The sequence below is a fragment of the Schistocerca piceifrons genome, chromosome 1, assembly GCF_021461385.2.
Source record: "Schistocerca piceifrons isolate TAMUIC-IGC-003096 chromosome 1, iqSchPice1.1, whole genome shotgun sequence".
Classification (NCBI taxonomy): Eukaryota; Metazoa; Arthropoda; class Insecta; order Orthoptera; family Acrididae; genus Schistocerca; species Schistocerca piceifrons.
Window position 1 is genome coordinate 947,587,764 of NC_060138.1, and position 20,474 is coordinate 947,608,237.

The 20,474-nt window shown below is 39.5% G+C and overlaps 1 protein-coding gene across 3 annotated transcripts in view; it reads right to left on the reverse strand.

Moving 5' to 3' along the window:
- The window catches only part of LOC124804854 (discoidin domain-containing receptor 2-like), a 923,862-nt gene that overhangs the window by 44,722 nt on the left and 858,666 nt on the right, over positions 1-20,474 (reverse strand). For all 3 annotated transcript variants that reach the window (XM_047240882.1, XM_047240630.1, XM_047265604.1), the window contains 2 exons: positions 12,570-12,662; positions 5,013-5,154 (listed from right to left, as the gene is read on the reverse strand). In XM_047240882.1, coding sequence (XP_047096838.1) covers positions 5,013-5,154; positions 12,570-12,662 — 235 coding nt within the window. The remainder of the gene's footprint in view (positions 1-5,012; positions 5,155-12,569; positions 12,663-20,474) is intronic.

Here is a 20,474-nt window from a genome sequence, read left to right on the forward strand (position 1 = left end):
TGACATCTCAACAAATATGACAGAAAATGTATGTTGAGATGTGCTAGCACATTACTGCTTCCAAGTACTGTTGACAAATAGCAACAGTGGACTTAAAACTAAAATCATGTACATCTTAAAAATGTGGATAATGAACCCATGTTAAATGGGGTCTACTCATACATAAATACATGTACATACATTTTAATGATAAGTATAAGTATCTTTATGACCACAATAAGTGTTTGTTATTTTTTAGTCATTGAAACTAAAAAACTTTATCAATGTTCTTGCACTTGAATTTAACATATGCTTACCATAAGGTCCCATAACACTTGGTAAAGGCAAGTTTCTTATTCTAGCATTCGCATCTCCTGCTGTAAGGATGTGGTATTGAGGGTGAATGTTCTCAGCACACCACTCTCCTAGACGCTGTCAGGTGTTTTTTTTTTTTTTTTTTTTTTTTTTTTTTTTTTTTTTTTTTTTTTTTTTTTTTTTTTTTTTTTTTTTTTTCCCCGCACTGTGGACCCGCTACTAACCAGTCAAGTAGCTCCTCTCCCCAAGGTATCACCATATTTGCTGATGATGGCCACATGAGGTAGTGCAGAACCACAGTTAATCCTTGAACACAATGTGACACCATTCATCTGCAATCCTTGCTCCTGGTCACAGCACCACTCCAACTGCAGCTGCACAGGACAGTAATTCCCTGGTCTGGCTGCTGCTAATCTCTGACCAATGGTGCAGTACGACACAGAATGCTGCTGGGAGTCCATTACTTGTTCTTAGGTGGCAGTCACTGATGTGAAGAGGTTGTTGTGTACTTGGTGCACAATATGATGCCGCTGTCACATCTGAATGCCCTAAAAATCTGGATATTGCAGAATTTTACCAGCTGATGAAATAGAGACCCACAATGATGCCCCATTGAAATTCTTATCAGGTGCTGATAATGTAGTCTCATATGAGTACACAGAACCCCCCTTGTCATTCACAGTGATCACTCAACATATAATGCTGTTCACACCCCTTACATACCCTACCAGGCCTCCTAACACTAAGCATGAACAATACTATCAACACTACTGCATTCTGGAGACCATTCTACCTGTCACAGAGAACTGTAACTCTTATCATTTTCATACCGTGTTGTGTACATGTATGAAGTAATGCTGACATCCAACTATGTGTTCTTGATGCTTTACTTTTTTCATCAGGCAGTGTATTACAAAAAACTTCTTCTTTTCACTCAATTAATTCTAAGATGGCTGCTACAAAGGAAACTTTTGATCGCCCTATAGATCAAACAGGCTAACTAGTGTCAAAATGTTTTTGGGTACAAATTAGCACTTATAAATCTACTGTCCACATCATTACCCTAAGAAAATCTGTAATAACAGTCACTTGTTTGCTACACATTAGTAAGTATGTGTCAAACTGCAACGTGTGCGTAACAGCAGAAATTTCAGTTGTTGGCCCACTTCAATAAAGAAAATGAGACAGAGCCATAAAATATGCATGAAAATATTAAACAAATGTTTACTACCAATAAATAATTAGGTCTATTAATTGATTCACAAATAATGGTATTAATTGATTCACAAATAATGAGTGTTGCTGTTGTTGTTGTGGTCTTCAGTCCTGAGACTGCTTTGATGCAGCTCTTCATGCTACTCTATCCTGTGCAAGTTTCTTCATCTCCTAGTACCTACTGCAACCTACATCCTTCTGAATCTGCATGGTGTATTCATCTCTTGGTCTCCCTCTACAATTTTTACCCTCCACGCTGCCCTCCAATACTAAATTGGTGATCCCTTGATGCCTCAGAACATGTCCTACCAACCGATCCCTTCTTCTAGTCAAGTTGTGCCACAAACTTCTCTCATCCCCAATCCTATTCAACACCTCCTCATTAGTTATGTGATCTACCCATGTAATCTTCAGCATTCTTCTGTAGCACCACATTTCAAAAGCTTCTATTCTCTTCTTGTCTAAACTATTTATCGTCCATGTTTCACTTCCATACATGGCTACACTCCATACAAATACTTTCAGAAACGAGTTCCTGACACTCAAATCCATACTCGATGTTAACAAATTTCTCTTCTTCAGAAACGCTTTTCTTCCCATTGCCAGTCTACATTTTATATCCTCTCTACTTCCACCATCATCAGTTATTTTGCTCCCCAAATAGCAAAACTCATTTACTATTTTAAGTGTCTCATTTCCTAATCTAATTCCCTCAGCATCACCCGACTTAATTCGACTACATTCCATTATCCTCATTTTGCTTTTGTTGATGTTCATCTCATATCCTCCTTTCAAGACATTATCCATTCTGTTCAACTGCTCTTCCAAGTCCTTTGCTGTCTCTGACAGATTTACAATGTCATCGGCGAACCTCAAAGTTTTTATTTCTTCTCCATGGATTTTAATACCTACTCTGAATTTTTCTTTTGTTTCCTTTACTGCTTGCTCAATATACAGATTGAATAACATCGGGGAGAGGATACAACCCTGTCTCACTCCTTTCGCAACCACTGCTTCCCTTTCATGCCCATCGACTCTTAATAACTGCCATCTGGTTTCTATACAAATTGTAAATAGCCTTTCGCTCCCTATATTTTACCCCTGCCACCTTCAGAATTTGAAAGAGAGTATTCCAGTCAACATTGTCAAAAGCTTTCTCTAAGTCTACAAATGCTAGAAACATAGGTTTGTCTTTCCTTAATCTAGCTTCTAAGGTAAGTCATAGGGTCAGTATTGCCTAACGTGTTCCAATATTTCTACGAAATCCAAACTGTCATCCCCTAGGTCGGCTTCTACTAGTTTTTCCATTCGTCTGTAAAGAATTCGCATTAGTATTTTGCAGCTGTGACTTATTAAACTGATAGTTCGGTAATTTTCACATCTGTCAACACCTGCTTTCTTTCGGATTGGAATTATTATATTCTTCTTGAAGTCTGAGGGTATTTCGCCTGTCTCATACATCTTGCTCACCAGACGGTAGAGTTTTGTCAGGACTGGCTCTCCCAAGGCCGTCAGTAGTTCTAATGGAATGTTGTCTACTCCCCGGGCCTTGTTTCGACTTAGGTCTTTCAGTGCTCTGTCAAACTCTTCACGCAGTATCAAATCTCCCATTTCATCTTCATCTACATCCTCTTCCATTTCCATAATATTGTCCTCAAGTACGTCACCCTTGTATAGACCCTCTATATACTCCTTCCACCTTTCTGCTTTCCCTTCTTTGCTTAGAACTGGGTTTCCATCTGAGCTCTTAATATTCATACAAGTGGTTCTCTTTTCTCCAAAGGTCTCTTTAATTTTCCTGTAGGCAGTATCTATCTTACCCCTAGTGAGGTAAGCCTCTACATCCTTACATTTATCCTCTGGCCATGCCTGCTTAGCCATTTTGCACTTCCTGTTGATCTCATTTCTGAGACATTTGTATTCCTTTTTGCCTGCTTCATTTACTGCATTTTATATTTTATCCTTTCATCAATTAAATTTAATATTTCTTCTGTTACCCAAGGATTTCTACTAGCCCTCGTCTTTTTACCTACTTGATCCTCCGGTGCCTTCACTACTTCATCCCTCAAAGCTACCCATTCTTCTTCTACTGTATTTCTTTCCCCCATTCCTGCCATTTGTTCCCTTACGCTCTCCCTGAAACACTGTACAACCTCTGGTTTAGTCAGTTTATCCAGGTCCCATCTCCTTTAATTGCCACCTTTTTGCAGTTCCTTCAGTTTTAATCTACAGTTCATAACCAATAGATTGTGGTCAGAGTCCACATCTGCCACTGGAAATGTCTTACAATTTAAAACCTGCTTCCTAAAACTCTGTCTTACCATTTTCTGTCAGTATCTCCAGGCTTCTTCCGTGTATACAGTCTTCTTTTATGATTCTTGAACCAATTGTTAGCTATGATTAAGTTGTGCTCTGTGCAAAATTCTACCAGGCGGCTTCCTCTTTCATTTCTTACCCCCAATTCATATTCACCTACTACGTTTCCTTCTCTCCCTTTTCCTACTACCAAATTCCAGTCACCCATGTCTATTAAATTTTCGTCTCCTTTCACTATCTGAATAATTTCTTTTATTTCGTCATACATTTCTTCAATTTCTTCGCCATCTGCAGAGCTAGTTGGCATATAAACTTGTACTACTGTAGTAGGCGTGGGCTTCGTGTCTATCTTGGCCACAATAATGCGTTCACTATGCTGTTTGTACTAGCTTACCCACATTCCTATTTTTTTATTCATTATTAAACCTACTCCTGCATACTCCTGCATTACCCCTATTTGACTTTGTTTTTATAACCCTGTATTCGCCTGACCAAAAGTCTTGTTCCTCCTGCCACCGAACTTTGCTAATTCCCACTATATCTAACTTTAACCTGTCCATTTCCCTTTTTAAGTTTCCTAACCTACCTGCCCGATTAAGGGATCTGACATTCCACACTCCGATCTGCAGAACGCCAGTTTTCTTTCTCCTGATAACGCCGTCCTCTTGAGTAGTCCCCGCCCGGAGATCCGAATGGGGGACTATTTTACCTCCGGAATGTTTTACCCAAGAGGACGCCATCATCATTAACCATACAGTAAAGCTGCATGCCCTCGGGAAAAATTACGGCTGTAGTTTCCCCTTGCTTTCAACCATTCGCAGTACCAGCACAGCAAGGCTGTTTTGGTTAGTGTTACAAGGCCAGATCAGTCAATCATCCAAACTGTTGCCCCTGCAACTACTGGAAAGGCTGCTGCCCCTCTTCAGGAACCACGCGTTTGTCTGGCCTCTCAACAGATACCCCTCCGTTGTGGTTGCTACGGCTATCTGTATCGCTGAGGCACGCAAGCCTCCCCACCAACAGCAAGGTCCAATACCCTTGTTCATCAGTTCTTAATCATCTTGCTATTGTATGACTTTACTTGTGCTTTTACTCAGATTATTTTATTTACAACCTGTAAATGTTACCAGCAAAGTCTATGTGTTATCTGTTAAGTTTTGATTCAACAGTTATTGGTTTTTACTTACAAGTAATATGCTCTCCCAAGCCATCCATCTTATAGGCAGCATTGCCCAGTCTTCAAGTTTATAGTAGTCTGCTGAATACGGACTGCGGCTCATTCCAAAATAGGAAACTTTGATGTGGTAGTTCTTGCCAACTAAACAGTTTCTAAAATAACAAATACGAATTTATGCTTAACAACACAACTACAACTGAAAACATGAATTTTAAGAAAAGTCACACCTGAATACAACAGTAAATACTGCACAAATGGCATACATTTTATACACGGTAGGCTGAGAAATAACGCAACAAGTATCTAAGAGTGAGCTGGGCCTAAGAGAGAACGAAAAATGTGCTTTAATACAAATGGCCTACAGCCCTTCCACTTCTGAGTTTACGATGTGTTACAAGTAGCTGTTCCTTGAACTATATCCTCAAATATGTGTAGTGTACTTTTTTATTTCTTCTTGTCCTTTTATGAACCAACTGAGCAACTTAAGGTAGATTTAAGTAAAACTCAACAACTGGCACATGATCACTAGAGAGGAAGAAAAGGAAAGAAGAAAGATAAGGTTTTAATGTCCCATCAACAATGAGGTTGTAAATAGTCTTCATGGGTTTGTCAGATCACGTTGTGCAAATTCCACAATATATCCTCGGGGCAACTCTCCTACATCTTCAGATGGTTCAACCTTACTGGTGGCTAGGTACAACTGAAAGTATCCACACGCCCACGCCCTGTTTCTAGAACATGCTTACGAAGAACGTGCAGGTGTTGAAATCATGCATGCATAATGATTTGCAGATAGATGGTGCCATATTCAAACCCCCTCTGCCAAAAATCGCAGAGCGGCTCTCCTGTGCATGCGCTGTACGCTGTGTTTGCCAACAGTGTGGCCAGCCGTTACTTACCAACAGCTGTACTAGACCAATGTTATGATGGGCCTATTACCAAAGAATCTTCATTTTCGCTTCATGATTTAATAGCAGCCAATGCAGGGTTCCAGACTGTGCTCAGTTGAAATCCCGCATCCTTGTTGATGAGATTATCGGCTGTACGGATATGTTTTTGCTTCCTTAATGATGCAATCCCAGAAAGATAATGCCTTAGATAAAACTTCCGACTTTTCATAAATCATCCGATGTCCTGTATTCAGACAGTGTTCCGTAACTGCCGACTTTTCCAGTTGACAAAGGCGTGTATGACACCGATGTTCATTGCAGCATTCTAGTACTGTGCAGCACATCTGGCCTATATACTTTGCCCCACATTGACAAGGAATCTTGTACACACCACATTTCCTCAGGCCAAGGTCATCCTTAACCAAACCCAACAGGTTTCTCAGTTTTGCAGATGGTTGAAAAACACACTTAATTCCATATCTTCCAAGGACTCTTCCGATTCTTGACATCATAGCACCAAAATATGACTAAAAGGCTAGAGTGGTGGGTGTCTTCATATCTTCATTCTGCTCCATAGGTTGAATTTGAATGTGAAAATGAAGATTCTTTTGTAACAGGATCGTCATAACACTGGTCTAGTGCAGCCGTTGGTGAGTATCATATGGCTGCATGGTTGGTAAATGCAGCATACAGTGCACACACAGGAGAGCCGCTCTGCGATTTTCGGCAGAGGGAGTTTGAATATGGCACCATCTATCTGCAAATCATTGCACATGCACTATTTCTGCACCTGCACATTCTTCATAAGCATGTTCTACAAATGGGACATCAATGTGCAGATCCCGTCAGTCGTACCTAGTCACCAGCAAGGTTGAACCACCCGAAGATGTCAGACAGTTGCTCCAAGGAGATATTGTGGCATTTGCACAACGTGATCTGGCGGCAAACCCGTGAAGACTATTTACAACACATCTGCTGGGAAAGGCTGAAGAGTCACAACAATGAGGTTATAAGAGATGTGTGACAAGCTCAGATAAGGAGGGAGAATGGGGTATATGTGGTACATACATGACTTTTTGGAAGGAACAGTGCTGGTACTCACGCTGATCAATATACGGAAACCTTGTACACTTACATCAGCTTGGCTAGATAGGAATTTCAATACCTTTCCCCCAAAATGCAGAGTCAGTCTCTTGTACTATGTCTATCAGTCATTGCAGTGTTATATAAAGTCTAATGAGTTTACATGCCAAAGTTAAATTATTAAAAAGAATTCAAGGTTGCTTCCAAGATGTTAAAGGTTGGTGTGGAGAAGATGTTCAGAAAGTTACTTTGGTAGAGGAATCTGCTCTCAATGGAAGACTTCTGTACACCTAAAGATTTCAGTACACAACACAAATTTGAACTCTTCCAAGAGAGGACTGATCTGGAATATCTTGGAAGTAGTTCCCAAAATAGTTGTATTTTATTCTCAAATATGGACAATAACTAATTAGGAAAAAAAACTGTTTAGCACCCTTTTTCTGTGCTTGCTGATACTGAATGACAAATTATGAACAGTGATTTGCCTTTACATTGACAGACTTTCTACTCAAAAATGTTTTCGGATCAGTTATTATCCAGTCTAACTAGTAATGAACAGAAACAGTGGTTCTCGGCCTGGGATGCCACACACTGCAGGCACTACCCACCAACATTTGGTACTGGTGGTCATTTTCATGTTCAGCCCAACTCAGCATGGTAGGAAGTTGTAATGAGTAGCTGATATAGCATTATGCTTTCTTTGTCCTAGTTCCTAAGAATAGCACAGCTGACTGGTTATGCTTTTAATCTCCAGTATTCAGGTCTTTATCTGCAGGTGGTACAACTTAATATGCAAATAAAACAGCTTAATATGAAATTTACTGTCTTAATTCATGATTTTGATGGTCTTCCTCATAATTTGTCAGCCAGCAAGTTAGAATTCTGAATGTTGCAGCTGCAGCAGAAAAAAGAAGGAAGAAAGATTAGGGTTTAATATCTAGGTGACAAGGTGTTTAATAGATACAGAGCACAAGCATGAATTGGAGAAGGATAGGGAAGGAAATCAGCCATGTCTTTTTCAAATAAACCTATCTCAGATATGCCATAAGTGATTTAGGCAAGCAGTAGTAAACCTAGACCTGAATGGTCAGATTTTGATTCAAATTGCTGTCCTGCCTCAGCCTTTTCCCTCAAATGTTTTCTCATAACATTTTCAGCATGTATGTCAGTACTGTGTCACAGATGTTCTTGAATTACGTCAATATTCCTTACTCTTAGGGCTTCATAAACACCCTCTTGAAACTTCCATTATTATTTACAGGGGTTGGGCAAAAATACAGAAACACCATGAGAGATTCATACTTCAACATAAATGCAGATGCTAGCTTTTTTGACCACAAATAAGTTCTGTGCAATGTCCTCAATACATTACGAGTGTCAATATGGTCAAAACATTGTTCTGTGTAGTCGTGAGTGCATCACGTCAGAGTTAATGAATTCGACCATGGGAAAATGAATGGGCAAATTGTTAGTACTTGTATGAAGGGTGCTTTCATAATCAAAGTAACTGTTGTGTTTTCTGTTTCAAGAGGCACTCTATTGAAGATTTATACAACATGCAGGGAAAGTGGAAAAACATCACCTGCTAAGTCACAACCCAGATGGAAGTGTGTATTGAGTGATCCTGACAAATGGCCATTCATGAGGATTGTGGAGAAAAATAAGATGGTGGCAGTTGCAAAAGTCACTGCAGAACTAAATCTCACACTCTTGAACCCTGTCAGCACCAAAACAACTTGGAGGAAGCTTCGTAAGCTCAGAATTGCAGGACAAGCTGAAATTCCAAAACCACACATCAATAATGCCAGTGCCCATAATGAGAAAGCATAGTGAGTCTTGTTTACATCTTCTGGTTGAGTTTATGTCTGGCGTATGCTGCCCCAAAAGTTATGATGCACACTGCTTCTTGCCAAGGAAAATAAGGTGGGTGTTTGGTGATGACTTGGACAGCCATATCATGGTATTCTATGGGCCCCACAATTACTCTGCAAAGCTGCATTACTGCCAAGGATTATGTGGCCATTTTGGCTGATCAAATCCATCCCATGGTACAATATTTGTTTCTCAATGGTGATACTGTGTTTCAAGATGACTGGGCCCCAGTTCACACAGCTTATTTTGCCAAGGATATTATGCTCCACTGTGGGGAGAAGGGTGCACGTTCACTGTCCACCTCCATCATCATTACCTGAAATTGCCACTATTTTGAATGAAGAACGGTACAAGGTTCCCTTGAAAACCTTGCAGAACCTGTGTTTATTCATTCCAAGACGACTGAAAGCTGTTTTGAATGCCAATGATTCCTACACTGTTTTATGCATGGTAATGTGTTGTTTTTTGGTGTTTCCACATTTTTGTCAACCCCCTGCATGTGGCAACATCTGTACTTCTATGATAATTGAAAATTCTGGGTGAAGCATAAGTAAATCTCTGAGCAAAGGCAAAAAAATCGCACTTGGAAGAAGTAGAGAGTAGACAGCAATCATATAAGCAAGACATCAGACATAGTAAATCAGTTTTCAAACACACATTCTTACTGACAATGGGTCACATCAAATTTTTGTTGATGTTTGTACAGTTATCAATTATTCAGTATTACTTCTACATGGCATTTGCTTGTCTTGACTCACTCTGTTGTAAATACACTTCCAGTTTATTTAATCAGCTGTATTTATTTGTGCTATGTACTAATAACACATTTTTACAGCAGTAAAAACAGATAAAAATTTCCCAAACTTCCTGCTGTGCCAACTGGTTAATTATCTATTAGATTTTGACAGAATGTGCCTTGGCTACTGTCAATCAGTGACAGTTGCCTCTTGACAATGCTCAAGAAATGCTCAACTAGAAGCTCATGGATATTTAACACTTGACATTACCAAACGGTCATGAAAATTTTGTCAGATTATTTTTTATATTTATTGTACAATATCTTATTCATCCTGGATTTTCCATTGTCTGATTTTGTCAACTTCAGAGTTATATATCATCATCTTCAGATATGCATATGATTGTACTAACAGTAGGATCAAATGTAGCAAAGAGGAATAGCTCCATTTGCCTCAACTCCACTTCTTATCTAAATTCTATTTTTTTCTTTTCTGTTATCTTTTCTATACATAATACAAATAGTGTGCAAAATCACCAAATTCTTATCCAGTGTGTATTTTTGTTACATTATTCAGAGCAGACATGTTGTTGACAATGACAGTACAAGTAATTTGTGTAGAAACAAATGATGTAGTGAGATATCCAAAACTTGTCAATAAAAATTCAACCCTGTTTACAATTATTTGTTTTATGATTGAAATGCCCTATTTGAAAGACCTCATTTTATTCTTTAGAAAAAAGAGCTTTGTAGTTTCTGAAAACCATGAAATTCAAAAGTACAGCTATTGAAAATTATTGGTATTGTAAGAAGCCTACAATTGACTTTTAATCTCCTCAGTTCCCATGTAATGTTGATGCTACAGTCAATTTTTATTTTTTTCTAGCTTAGGCTGTTAACTAATCTTGCTGTGCCTGACAACAAACACCCTACAAAGGAATTATCTGAACAGGATGGAAATCAGTAGATGTGATGCACATGCACAGATAAAACAATTGATTGCAATTTCAGAAAAATGTCTGATTTACTCAAGAGAAAAAGCTTCATAAATTGAGCACATCAGTAACGCATTGGTCTACTTCTGGCCCTTTTGCAAGCAATTGTTTAGCTTGGTATTTATTCACAGAGTTGTTGGATGTCCTCATGAGGGATATCATGTCAAATTCTGACCAAATGGAGCTAAATTGTCAAAATCCTGAGCTGGTTAAAGGGCCCTGCCCATAATGCTCAAAATGTTCTCAGTTGGGGAGAGATCCAGCTGCCTCATTGGTTAAGGTAGGGTTTGGCAGGAATGAAGACAAGCAGTGTGCAGGCATCATCTTGCTGAAATGTAGCCCATGATGGTTTGTCATGAAGGGCAACGAAATGGAGCGTAGAATATCGTCAACATACCACTGTGCTGTAAGGGTGCCATGGATGACAATCAAAGGGATCCTGCTATGAAAAGAAATGGCGCCCCAGAGCATCATTCCTGGTTGTTGGCCTTATGGTGGGAGACAGCCAAGTTGGTCGCCCACTGTCATCTGCATGTTTTCAGACATGTTATAGGCCTGGGGTTCAGCAAGCTAATACCCACACATATGGCAAGAGTTTCTACTGCTTGTCTTCCTGCTTGCCAAACCTTACCTCAGCCAAAAAGATCATCAGAACTCTCCTCTACTGAGAATGTTTGGAGCATTATTGGCAGGGCTCTTCAACCATCTCAGGATTTTGATACTCTGACACACAAATTGGACAGAAGTTGGTATGTCTCTCAGGAGGACATCTAACAACTCTGTCAATCAATGTTAAGCCTAATAACTCCTTGCATAAGGACCAGAGGTGGATCAACATGTTGTTGACTTGCTCAATTTGTAAAGTTCTTTCTCTTGAATAAATCATCCATTTTTGTCTGAAATTGTAATCATTTGTTTCTATGTACTTGCACCTCATATCTACCAATTTCCATCTCATTATTAGGATAATTCCTTCATGGTGTGCCATTTGTTTTGTCTCAAAGTGTATTTTGGTGAATTACAATCATTGCTTAAATTCAGTATTTAAATTTTATTTTATCCAAGAACAGCACACTGACAACCAGTATAAACTTTAAGTTTGCAGAAATTTTTTGGAAAGCTTTGTTAAATCTCAGGATGAAAGTACAACTCCAAAATTCGATTCATAAAAGTAGAAAATGCTTTCTCAGAGGTAGTTAAGCATTTGTTAATTACACTTAATTGCACTACATGACCTAATGTGTGTTTATATTTTCCCTGTCTTGTAAATTAATACTGAAGGTGACTTATGAGGAACTTATTCAGTCCAGTCGGTGAAGGAAATAAAATACTGTAAACACAGAACATATTTTTTTCATGCTCACTTTCCATTTGGGTGTGTGTGTGGGGGGGGGGGGTCGTCAAGAAGACACTACTCTATTACAGTGCCCTGTGTTAACTTAAAACATTAAATTTAAGAGTTTCTGTGAAGATTTTCTTCAGTGAAGTAGAGTTCACCAACAAGAAGTCTTTGAGTTAAACTAGTGGTGGTGGTTATATTTTCATATGGCACTTGACGGCAATACCTGTTGTGCTGGTGATAAAGTTGTTATGATGAGAATGTGATTAAAAATACATGAGTCATTTGTGAAATGGACCAGGAAAGGATACTGGAAAACAGAAGCAAAAAGTACTCTTAAGACATGGCTGACTGAACACAGAAATAAAAATGCATGTGCCAGAAATTCAAAATTTTCAAATTTCAGTTAAAAATAAAATTTGGAGTTGCATGAATTCTGAACTATTTGCATCATCTTTTTCGTGGAAGAATACAATTATTTGATGGATAAAGTATCTTTTCAGATGATAAATGTTATTTTGTTGTTTGAGTAAGTGACTTTTAATGTGCAAACACAAATAAAACAGGCTTTACGTTCCGCTTACAGTAGATTTTTATGTGGGAAATACCCTACCCTACGAACAAATACTTTTAAAATACAGAACACACTCACCTGGTTGCTAAGTCTCTGTGGACAATTTTCAGAGACTCAAGATATTTCATTGCTGATGCTATCTGCGTGGCCATATAAATCAGGCATCCAAAACTAAAACAGAAATAAAAGTAAATTGATAATATAAAATTCCATATAAATCACAGACAGTGGCAAGGTTTCTTATACCATTCTTTACCATCTCTCTCTCAGAAAAGTAATTTCTCTTTCAAGATTTTTTATTGACACATATTTGGAAATGAACTGACTTAACTAATCACATTATTTTGAAATATAAAAAAAAATGCATATGAGAGAAAGCTGGTGCTAAACAAATTATTATGTGAATCATTGTCATGAAGCTTATGAAAAACTTACATGAGTAGTGGAAGAGCAGTATGGAGAGCATACAGTGAAATAAATACAAAAAAAGAATGTTTAGTAGCTGTGACTTGATTTTATTTGATTTTTTATTTTGTCCTGTTGATTACTCATTATATAAGTTATGTTCTACTAATATAGGACAAGTCTAGTGAAAGAATACAGAATTACAAGAGCATTTTAGATATCATATGTTTATTGCTTTACCTAATTTGTAAGAAAATTAGTTGCACATAATTTACAATCTGCAGTTTAGGCTATAGGTTTAAGTGAATGCTTAAAAAAAGAGAATAAATAAAAGTACTCATTTTTATCCTAATGACATAAATAAATAAATTTATGTTTTTTATTATCATAATTTAAAAATATAACTTGTCTAAAAACATTATGAGCTACTCTTCTTACAGGGAAAGTGAAGCCATTGCTATCAACCATGAGAATGTGAAAGGGGATAAATATCTGACAGTCTGGAAAATATCAGTGGCAAATATATGTTGCAAAGTGAAATGAGTAAAAATTAATACTTATGAATTCCTGTAAAAAAATACATATGAATTTCTGTAAAAGATTTCACATGGTTGAAGAAACATACTTATATTCCTCAAAAATGACAAGAGAAAAGACTGGGAGAGGTCACCTACATAGCATTAAAGTTTAATGAACTAGTAATTAAACTGCAGAGAATATTTATGTACAGATATGGATTCCAGTCATAACCCAGAAGAAAATGAGGTACCATATGGGCAAGTGGAATACTGATAAAAGGGAAAATAGGCAAAGTTGAAATTAAATGGAGACTATGAGTAATGAGCTAAGTAACTGTATGGAATGCTACATAAAAACTACAGCTATCACAGGAGCTGAAGGGCTTATACAATAAAAAAGAAGTAGAAAAAACTCAGAAACAAAACTCTTGAAAAACTCTGACATATCTATGACAGAAAAAAATACAGGGTGTTCAAAAAAAAGTGTTGAACACTTTGAGAGGTGGTAGTACTCATTGAAAAAAGAAAAATAAGTCCAATAAACATGGGTCTGGAAACACATACTTTCCGAGATAAACATGTGTTTACAGATTGTGCTGCACAACACTGATTGCAGATATTAGCACAGTTGTTGCATTGGTGCTCCATCAAATGTGTCGGCAGGGTATTAAGATGTCGTACTCACAGTCCTCTACCTACCATTAAGTGGTTTGCAGTCAGTCTTGTGGTCCGAGTCATGTTGTAGGCTATGTTAGTTTTTGTTGGGTTTGTGTGCCTTATTATACACACTGTCAACCCTGGGTATGTATCATGGTGTTTAGAATCTTCCAAATGTGGACTCACTTATGTGTTTACTGTTATTTTGCTGTTTGTACATACAAATGGTGTAGCACATTTACATTTTCTCTCTTCCACAACTTGTAGCAATGGAAGCCTACTACTCAAGAAGTGAAATGGTGATGTGATATTCTGCTATGGTTTAGCAAATGGACACAGCCTACCAGCCTGTACCCTCTATGCTGAAAAATATCCGTAGCAAAGAGTCCCTCTGATAAGCTGTTTCACAGAATTTTCCAGCATCTTAGGGACACTGGTACCCTTGCACCTCAGAAGACTGACAGTGGACAGTGGAAGGCCCTGCACAGTCTGCATGTGTGATATGGAGGAGCCTGTGCTATGTTCAGTGGAAGAAACCCCTAGGACTAGTGTGTGGCAATCAGCAGCAGCAGACACCATGTCCCACTCTCTTATCTGGGGGTTACTTCATGAACAATTGCTGTACCCATATAATCTACAGTGCATTCAGGCCCTAAGGCCACACTATCATCATGGCAGATGGTGGTTCTGCCAATAGCTGTTGCAGAAGTATGCTGCAGAGCCATTGTTCACATCAAGATTTTATTTACCAATGAGGAAGGGTTCACAAGAGACAGTGTTGTGAATTTACTTGACCAGCTTGTATAGGCAGATGTAAATCCCCAAGAAATTCAGGAAAGAGGGCATCAACAATGATTCTCAATCAACATATGGGTAGGCGTACTTGGCGAAAGATCAGGGCCATATGTGCTATCACAAACATTAAGCAGGGTGTATTATCTGGACTTTCTCATTAGTATGTTGCCTACCTTGGTATTGGCACTGGAAAGCCTCACTTTACATACAGAAAGAGTTAATTCATTTAGGGGAAAAATAAAAAGTAAAGGTGAAGTATATGAAATGCATTTAGGAAATCTCAGTTGAAAGCGTAAGAAAGGGCAGAGAGACAGCAGACACATATTAATGTGATAGAAGACCTGGAAGAAATAGGTAATCTAGTAATGCATTTAGAATTTGACAGACCATTGAATAATTAATGCTCACACAAATTGCCACAATACAGAATAGAGCTACAGAAATCAATAGGTGGTATAAGAAGTGGAAGATAATTTGATCTCTGGTTGAGAGTCAATGGAACAGATGAGGTACCAGTACAATTTCAGAAACATATTATCATCACACTAGCATATTATTACACTAGCAAACAATACACTACTACATCATCAGATTAGCATGTAATAACAATAGCACATTCCACCACTAAATGGTACATTCAAGAAGACAATAGAAACTCTTGAAACCTGGTATTACAGAAAAGTTTGAATATTAAATGGGTAGATTGAGTATCTAATGAAGAGGTACTGAATGAAATCAATGAGAAGAGAAGTTTAAGGCACATTTTGCCAAAATAAGGGGGCAGGCATCAAGAAACAAACATTTGGTAATGTGAGGATGTTTGCGAGGAAAAAATTGTTGAGGAAGACCATTGCTTGGATAGAAACAGTAGGTTGAAAAGGATGTGGTAACTTGCAGTAGTTATGCAAAGAAGAAGAGACCTGCACAGTACACACTAACATGGAGAGCTGCATAAAACCAGTTTTGAGACTGAAGACATCAACAAACAGCAGCAGCACATTGCACTCTACACACACACAAACACACACACACACACACACACACACACACACACACACACACAGAGTGTATTTTGCAATGTATGTGACATATTTACACAAATTATAGATTATTTTCAGAGAGCTTACAGATGGAAGACAATCACCTACAAGTTTTACTACACTGTATCGCCTGATCAAGTGAATTGGCAAATCCTACTCTTCAGTTAAAAATGACAAATGTTTCAACAATGTTGTTTAAGAGTGACAAGACAAAATCTTTAACTCTCCAAACACTAACACAATATGTAGCTCTTTGGTTCATCTGGGTGGTCACTTGCCGAACTGTTGCACTTTTGTTCACCCGTACACATCACAGCTGTTATTCACCCCCGTCATTAGGGCTCATGGTGCACTACAGTTGCCTCGGCGTCAGTTTTGGATAGCACCATTTTGCCATGCATGTTATATTTTAACCACAGTGGCACAAGAGCAGTTCACAAACTTAGCTCTTTCGAAAATGCTTCCACCCTTGGCCTAAAAGCCAAAGATCATGCCCTTTTGAACATCAGATAAATCGTTCAATTTGTGCTTTGCTGTAACAACTGCTCTGTTTGCTGCATTTCCCAACATGTTTTATATTCCCTCCATTGCTAGTGCAGTCACCTACCATTTGTGAGAGGTTACTGCACATTGACATCAAACATAGATGGTGGCCATGTTAATGTGACTGGATTGTGTAGTTTATTATTAGCAACATTAAACATCTAAAATTTACAAGACTATTTCTTGTTATATGCCTGTGGTTTCATCTCTCTCATTTTACTTACTGATTCTCCAATACCATATTGTGTACTTCCTCTATATTTTCATGTATGGTAGAAGATTGTGGTGTCCTCCACATGGATCCACTTTAAGAGAAGTAAGTGTCCATTTGAATCCACTCATTTCTTAACTCTTGAAGATAGCATGGCAGACTCCACATAAATCTTTACAAACTTTGGAATATCATGGTTCTTTGTTTTGTCATTCATTCACCAATGGTTATTCATCCAGTTCTCATTTATGAACAAAACACACACAACTCAATGGCTTTAAAGAGTTATGTACACAGGACCACTCTACACACCAAACTGACAATTTATGTACATTACCACTCGGCGTATACACAATAAAAACAAAACTTCACTGATATAAACACAAGTCTCTGCTATTTCAAAAATATATTTTTTCTTGTTGCTCTCCTAGAAATCATAACATGAAGTTACCAGTATGTGGCACTAAAAATGCAAAAAATCATTTGTACACATGATGAAAGGATGACTTTAATTTAATGAGAAAATTCTAGAAGATAGCATATCTACTTGGACACCACACAGAAGACTTCAGCATGACATTTTCATGTGTTTGGTATATTCATATCCACAAAGCAGATCAAAAGAACACAGAAATAAACTGCTAGTGATGCAACTTGTCAGTTCACTCAGAAGAAAAGTGTTAGGAAAATGTTGCAAGAAATTATACAAAAAGATAATGTGCTTGATGTCTTTTGGCAATGAGTAACCAAGGCAGGCTGTAAAATAATTATATTATCTCAATCCTGTATCTCTGAAAAGAGCTAGAGGAACAAGGTACTGATCATAGCATATGTATTGTGGCATAAACAACCTCTTGATTAATTCACAAATAGAATGAAAATGGCAATGAATAACAGAGGTATGAATTAACAACAATCATGTGCTGTATAGTTACATTTGCTCTTGTGACAACTATTGATAAGTAAAAAGTGTGTTTTATCTATTAATGACTTTCTTTGGGGCAGTCCAATGCCTGGCTTTCCCTCCTGCTGTAACTCTCATATTTTTTGTTGTATTGTGTCTAGTTATTCAGTGTCTAATAAATGTATTTCCATCGAAACATGTGTTTTTAGCAACTAATGTTGCCTTAACTGTGTTAATAACCACAATGATGACCTTGATAACTGTTAGTAACATTAAAAAACTGTGAGTGTTTATGACCTTTGTTTCATATGCTTTGGTTCCCATTGATCACCGGCAACATGGACCATATTAGTCCTTCATGTTCGGACTTCTCCATGCCAACAGTGGCTGTGAATCTACTATCGTATCTATCTCGTCACTCACTGCTAAGATGGAACTACATGACTTCATTTCAACAGTTTCTGAGGCCACCAAGCAAGTTTCACCCAACACAATAAGGCCGATCTCCCCTGCTGCAGACCACATCATGCAGAGCAGCCTGCTCATTGACATTATCCTTGTAAAGGGTGTTACCACACTGTTCCACTCTGTATCGCTGGCCCATGGACAAGATTGGAGCTAAATAGCCCATTTGGTGAGTCTTCAGCATGCTGCCTCATTCCACTTGGCTCCTCATTCTGCACTGTTCTCACAATCCACACACAATGCCCCCACCCCCCACCACGATGGCCTCCTGTCACATGGTTTTATTTTCACATGCTTACTCGGCAGTGACAGTTGCCTCGGCCATGTTGGTCCGCCTGCATGCTCACCAGATATCACATTTCGCCTCTTCTGTGTTGGTTCTGCCACCTGCTTTAGCGGCAACATCAGTTCTCTCCATTGCGTGACACACCTGCACCCCTGTGGATCTCACCACCCACCCACACAGATTTTCGGGGATGCCTGTCACTAATGCCACACCAGATGCCTCCATTCTCACACTTGCTGTGCTTCTCACCTCTCACCCACTGGTCATTTCTGTCATGACAGACACCTTTGCTCTCACACCTTGCGTGCCAACTTGCTGGCTCCGACTACGGCACCACTGCCTTGTCCACACTTGCACAGCTTTCTGCTGCTGCTGCTTCCCACATGCCCGGCCCTGCTGTTATGGGCTACACCACCCCTGCTCTGCCTGTGCATGCTCCTCCTGCAATGCCCCCGTTGCCAGCGCATCTGTTTGGATCGCACCCGTTCCGGACATTATCGGACTTCAACATGCATACAATTACAAGCCAGGCCAGACTTTTGCTGCTTGAGTCACCGGTTTGATAACAATCCTGTATCACTCAGTCATGATTTCACACCACAGGCCGGTATGGCTCCCCTGCCTCAGTGCATGTCAGCTGTTTCCTTGCCCATTTGTAATACTTCCTCTCTGAGGTTTTTTAAAGCGCCAGTCTTGCAAAAAGATAATCCTACAATGTGGTTTGCCCTACTGGACAATATTCTTGATTTCAATGGTATGTCAGATGATAGCATGAAGTTAATTTGCTTAATCAGTCATCTGCATGACTACATCAACCTTGTCAATGATCTACTGCTTGCACCAACTAAGGACTGCAAATATATGTTGGCTAAAATTACTTCATCAAGCACCTCTCCCATCATCCCATGGAAGCCATACACCACATTATTCATGACGAGCTATTGGGCAAATGCATGCCGTCCCAGCTCTGGCGGCACCTTCACTCCCAATTCGACAGTAAAGTTATGCCCGACTTCACTCTCTGGACCCTGTGGCTAGTCAAACTTCCTTACGAGCTACAGCTGCAATTGTTCTCACATATCATGGCCCCTCTGAAGTCACACCTCCATTTCACTGACCAAGCATTGACTATTATTCAACACAGGGAACACATGCCTCGAGCATCATCACTGACCACCGTGGTGGGGGCAGCGCACTCCGCAGTACCCTCTCCCCTACACAGTGGTTGCAGCCTTTCCTGCCTGGGCCAGTCTGCTATTGCTATGCCACTGCTGCCTAGTGCCCTCCAGCCTGCACTGCCAGCATCAACAACGCAATGTACACCAACTTCAACTGAAGCCACGCCCAACCGGCACTCGAGCACTCAGCAATGGCCCAGCCCATCCACACTGCATCCCCACCCTACTTATTTGTACTGTTGGCTTCAAGCAACATTTGGTGCTGCTGCTCGCAACAGCAGGCCTCCTTGCAGTCACCCAAATGCCAACAACAGGCACATTTACGTTCCATGTCCCGCTCAAAGCTACATGGCACCTCCAGCCCAGGTCATACAGCATCTGCCTCAAGCACGCACTCACTGTCTCTATGTGCATGACATCACGCCTGGCCTCCACTTCCTTGTGGACACAGGAGCAGATGTCAGCATCACCCCAGCCACAGCAATGGCAATGGCTATTGATCCCTCTACAGCTTCGTTACCTCTTGCTGTTGCAAACAGGTCACATATCGCCATTCACAGCTGCATCAGGTTATCACTCTGCCTTTCTCACAATAAGTTTTTTCCATGGACTTTGTATGTGTCAGAAATTGATGAACCTGCCATAAGGTTGGACTTCCTCCACCACTATGACCTCTTGCCTGACCTTCAGGCCATCGTACTTCACCATTCTACAGGTGCTTTGATCTCCTGTGACAACTGCCACATACTGCACCCAATGCCTGTACCTTCAGCACTGCAACTGGCAACCCTCATGCAATGCTCTCAGATCATAATCACACTCTCCAATCTCTCGTAAAAGTGCTCTCAGGCAGCAGCCTTCTGTGCACAAAACTTGGAGCTGCTCTCCCATGAACTGTCATGTGTACTTGGAGATTTCTGTAGCCTCTGTACCAACACCTGGGCTTCTGAGCACGATCTTGCCATGACATTTGCAACCTGG